The sequence below is a fragment of the Ceratotherium simum genome, chromosome 34 (assembly GCF_057802395.1).
Source record: "Ceratotherium simum simum isolate JZ-2026a chromosome 34, ASM5780239v1, whole genome shotgun sequence".
In the NCBI taxonomy this organism is placed as follows: domain Eukaryota; kingdom Metazoa; phylum Chordata; class Mammalia; order Perissodactyla; family Rhinocerotidae; genus Ceratotherium; species Ceratotherium simum.
In genome coordinates, this window is record NC_141933.1 from 18,437,323 (window position 1) to 18,440,529 (window position 3,207).

A 3,207-nucleotide genomic window follows, 5' to 3' on the forward strand; every position below is an offset into this window, starting at 1 on the left:
ATAAAATTAAAATTTAAGTAATTTTAAAAGAAAATATAAATTTAATTAATCATGTAAAATAATTTAAACAGATACATGGAAGAATCGAGAGGAAAAGCTGATAGATTTTACTATGTAGAAATATAAAGCTTCAAACATTTAAAACTTTGTATATAAGACTCAAAGCTAATTAAACATTAAAACAACCCTCCTCATTCACAAAAAAAGCAAAAAAATGCAAATTAAACAAGATGCCTATGTAATTTGCAAAATATTTTAACTTTATATTTTAAAATAATTTCTGACTTACAAAAAAGTTATAAAAATAATACAAAGAATTCCTATATACCCTTAATCTGAATTCCCCAAATATTAGTATTTTACCACATTTTCCTTATTATTCATTCTCTCAATTGATAAATGGATAGATAGGTAGATAGAAGTTTTGATGGAAATGTCTGAAATTTGACCACATGATGCCCATTTACCTTTAAATACCTTAGTAAATAATTCCTCTATCCAAGGACATCTTCTGACATAAACATACTACAATTATCAACATCAGGAAATTAACTTTGATACAATGTTATTATCTCATCTCAGCATTTTTGCCCACTAATGATCTTATTTAGCATGAGATCTAATCAAGGACCACAGGTTGCATTTAGTTATCCTCTATCTGTAATCTGGAAAAATTCTTCAATTTGTTTGTCTTGATGCTTTTGAAGAATGCAGGCTAGTAATTTTACAGACTGTTCTTCGATTGGGGTTTGCCTGATATTTTGCCATTATTAGATTCAGGTTATGTATTTTTGGTAACAATACCAGAGTGATGATATCGTGTGTCTCTCCAGTCTCAATACTGATAACGCTGACTGTGAGTAATAGTTCAAGGAAATGTCTTCCAGGTTTCTCCATTGCAGCGTTACATTTTTCCTTTTGCCATTAATAAGTATCTTGTGGGGAGATACTTTGAGACTATGTAAAATCATTTCTTATAAAAAAAAAATTTAATGACAGTGTTCAATTCTGTCAAGAGCACTTTCAGAAGGAAGGTGAATTATTACAACCTTTCTAAGAATCAATTTAACACTTTGCATAAAGTCATTATAGCTTTTAACATGGTAAATTTACTATAGCAAGTGAGTCTGAAAGAAAATCAGAAGTATAAATATTTCTGTTCAAGAATACTTACCACAGAATTATTTATAGTAGTAAAAACTTGGGAATGATCTAAACATCAAACAGAAAATGGTTAATTAAGTTATAGTACATCCATAACAGGAAATATTTTACAAGTGATTAGAATGAAGCTTTTGAAGATAGGAACTAGTGAGAATAGCTTTAGAACTAACAAGTCCTGTGAACTTTTCTTGATCCCATTCTGCCCCATCAGTTTGGACTCAGCATAATTATAAACCGAAAGATCAATATCAAGACCTGGCCTCTATTTCAGGTCTAGTTTCATTGTCCTGATGCAGAGCCTCCTCATGGCCCTCTTCATTTCTGCATTTCTCAGGGAGTAGATGACAGGGTTGAGGAGTGGGGTGATCACTGTGTAGAACACGGCCACCATCTTGTCCACAGCCAGGGTGGTGGAAGGCCTCAGGTAGATGAAGATGCAGGGCCCAAAGAACAAGACAACCACAGTGATGTGGGACCCACAGGTGGAGAGGGCCTTGCCCTGCCCCTCAGAGCTTCGAGTCCTCAGATGGAGCAAGATGACCACGTAGGAGGCTAAGAGGACCACAAAGCTGATCACAGACAAGGTCCCCCCATTGGCAACGATCAGAAGACCAAGGAGGAAGGTGTCAGAGCAGGCGAGTTTGAGCAGGGGAAGCAGGTCACAGAAATAGTGGTCGATCACATTGGGGCCACAGAAGGGCAAGTGGAAGATGAGAAGGACTTGGGCAAAGGAATGTACAAAGCCCCCCACCCATGCTGCTCCCACCAGGACAGCACACCCCTGCCGGTTCATGATGGTGGTGTAGTTGAGGGGCCTGCAGATGGCCACGTAGCGGTCATAGGCCATCACGGTGAGCAGGAAAATCTGAGCACCACCAAAGAAGTGGATGAAGAAAAGCTGTGCCATGCAGCCCCACAGAGATATGGCTTTCCTTTCAACCAGCAAATCTGAGATGAGTTTGGGGGCTGTAGTAGAGGAGTAGCAGATATCCATGAAGGACATGTAGCTGAGGAAGAAGTACAAGGGGGAACTAAGACTTCTGCTGGTCATGACAGTGAGCACAATGAGGAGATTCCCCAGCACAATTGCTGTGTACAAGAGTAGAAATATCACAAAGCAAACTTTCTGCACATCCTGATTGGAAGAAAGTCCCAGAAAAATGAATTCAGTCACATTGTGTGTGTTAGCCATGAGGTCACCACCAGGAGGCAGTAATTGGGTGGGGTGATCTGAAATGATACAAAATAAAAGACTGCTTCCTTAAGTGGTTGAATTACATAATAATCTCTTGCGTATCTGAAAAGCTTGTGAGCTGGAAATTGAAAAATTAGTAGGAGTTAGTTACATGTGCAAGAAGGGAAGAGCATTCCAAAAAGGCAGAAGAGTCTACAAAGCTATAAAAATTGATCCATGTGTGGCTGGAGTAAACCAGAGAATCACAAAGGTAAAGCTGGAGATAGAGTCCAGTACCAGTTCATGAAGGACTGTTATGGACTTTGAGGTTTATCCCACAGACAATGGGGAATGATCACGAATGGTTGTCAACTGCAAGGAAAATCATTTGCTTGTAAAGATTGGGCTAGTAGAAACAGACCAGAGGAGGGAGATCTGTTAAGAGTTGAATGCCGCATTGGATGATGTGGGGCAGCAAGGATAGCATTGCTGTCTCCATGTTAGATGTTTCTCCGCCGTCTTTGAATGCTTTTGTTTTTCGCCTGAAGCTCTCCTTCATCCCATTTCCTTTTGTTCTCATTCTGTCCTTGGTTTGCAGAACAGCATTCTCCCCTCACCACTTCCCTTCACAGTCTTCAAAGAGATGTCCCTAGACACTCAGCACTCCCCCTTATTTCTGCTTTCTCCTCTTAATTTTCTCCTTCTACACCTGGTTACTTGATGATCTTGTCCCTTTCTAAGGATCCAGCTCAATTCATGTACAATTCTTCTCCTTACTGATACCTTCATCTCCTCCAATCATATGACCCCTATCTCTACAGAAATACAAACCACCTCTCCACTCAGTGTGCCCACTCATGCTCTGACAC

At 39.4% G+C, this 3,207-nt stretch overlaps 1 protein-coding gene across 1 annotated transcript; it reads right to left on the minus strand.

The window, feature by feature from the left end:
* Window positions 1–1,426: 1,426 nt before the first annotated feature.
* On the minus strand, window positions 1,427–2,356 carry LOC101387488 (olfactory receptor 4X2-like). Its single transcript, XM_004436967.2, has one exon. The coding sequence runs from the start codon at window positions 2,354–2,356 to the stop codon at window positions 1,427–1,429; it is 930 nt and encodes a 309-aa protein (XP_004437024.2).
* Window positions 2,357–3,207: the final 851 nt, after the last annotated feature.